Raw genomic sequence first — 1,443 nt, 5'->3', positions numbered from 1 at the left:
GCGTTCCCGGCGCAGCTCAGGGTCGCGCGCCCGCCCAGGAGCCCGCGCGCGCTTCCTCGACCCCGACCGCTTCCTGTGGCTCGATCCGCGCCTGTGGCGCCCCGGGGACGCGGGGCGCGGCCTCTTCTCCGTGGACGCCGAGCGCGTGCCCTGCCGCCACGACGACGTCGTCTTCCCGGCCGACGCCTCGTTCCGCGTGGGCCTGGGCCCGGGCGCCGGCACCGTGCGCGTCCGCAGCGTCCAGGCGCTGGGCCAGGTGGGCCGGGCGCGCGCGGGGCGGCGGGGGTCTCCCAGGAGCGCCTCCCACCCTGCTAGCCTGGTGGGTTCCGGGCGCTCAGGCGCGGTCTCTGCTCCGGCCGGCTCCCGGGCTCACCCGGCCACCTGCAGACGTTCGCGCGCGACGAGGACCTGACGGCTTTCCTGGCGTCCCGCGCGGGCCGCCTGCGCTTCCACGGGCCGGGCGCTCTAAGCGTGGACCCCGAGGCCTGCGCGGACCCGTCGGGCTGCGTCTGCGGCAACGCCGAGGTGAGGGCGGCCCGCCGCGGGGCGCCGGAGTGGCGCGCGGCCGGGCCCGGCGCTGGGCGGGAGGTCGGGGCTCTGCCGCCGCTCCCCCCCGTCTCCCGCTCGCTCTCTCCCAGGGCGCGCGGCGCTCTCTCCCGGTCTGGCCCTCGCTCTCTCCACGCTGACCCCCGCTCCCCGTTTGCAGGCGCAGTCGTGGATCTGCGCCGCACTGCTCCAACCCCTGGGTGGCGGCTGCCCCCAGGCCGCCTGCCTGGAGCCCCTCCGGCCCGAAGGGCAGTGCTGCGACCTCTGCGGTGAGCGCCCCGCCGCGCCCCTCAGAGCTGGGGCGGCGCGGCCACCCTGGCTCGCCCCAGCCTGCTTCCCTGCCGGGCTCGGACCTACGGGGCTGACCCTTCCTTCCCTTCCTGCTGCAGGAGCTGTCGTGTCGCTGACCCACGGCCCTGCCTTTGACCTGCAGCAGTACCGGGCGCGGCTGCTGCACGCCTTCCTGGCTCTGGTACTGAGGCCGCGCCCCCAGCCCAGCCCGGACCCTTCTGCCGCCGGGGTCTGGGAGCACCCCCTCCGCCGCCTCCCTGATGCGTCCGCTTTCCGCCTGCAAAGCTCTTGTCCCTGCCCCCTTTGTCCCCGCAGGTCCGAGGGACGGAGTCCCCGGACCAACTCTGTTTCCCTCTCCAGCCCCAGTACCAGGGGCTGCAAGTGGCCGTGTCCAAGGTCCCGCGCCCGCCCGGGCTCCGCGAAGCCTCAGACGCGAAGGCGGACACGGAGATCCAGGTGGTGCTGGTAGAGGCCGGGCCCGAGACCGGCGGCGCGGGGCGCCTAGCCCGGGCCCTCCTGGCGGACATCGCGGAGCACGGTAACCGCGGCGCCCCTTTCCAGTCCCCCCCCGCCCCGCCCCGGTCCCGCCCCGTCCCGGGATTCTGA

At 76.4% G+C, this 1,443-nt stretch overlaps 1 protein-coding gene across 1 annotated transcript in view; it reads left to right on the top strand.

Moving 5' to 3' along the window:
• Nucleotides 1–1,443, top strand: part of AMN (amnion associated transmembrane protein) — a 10,428-nt gene that overhangs the window by 8,433 nt on the left and 552 nt on the right. Inside the window, exons 5-9 of the mRNA XM_010851415.1 lie at nt 39–256; nt 388–525; nt 707–815; nt 936–1,018; nt 1,198–1,418. Coding sequence (XP_010849717.1) covers nt 39–256; nt 388–525; nt 707–815; nt 936–1,018; nt 1,198–1,418 — 769 coding nt within the window. The remainder of the gene's footprint in view (nt 1–38; nt 257–387; nt 526–706; nt 816–935; nt 1,019–1,197; nt 1,419–1,443) is intronic.

Source organism: Bison bison, unplaced genomic scaffold (assembly GCF_000754665.1).
Source record: "Bison bison bison isolate TAMUID 2011002044 unplaced genomic scaffold, Bison_UMD1.0 scf7180017864302, whole genome shotgun sequence".
Taxonomy (NCBI): Eukaryota; Metazoa; Chordata; class Mammalia; order Artiodactyla; family Bovidae; genus Bison; species Bison bison.
This window is presented reverse-complemented; position numbering and strand designations above follow the sequence as displayed.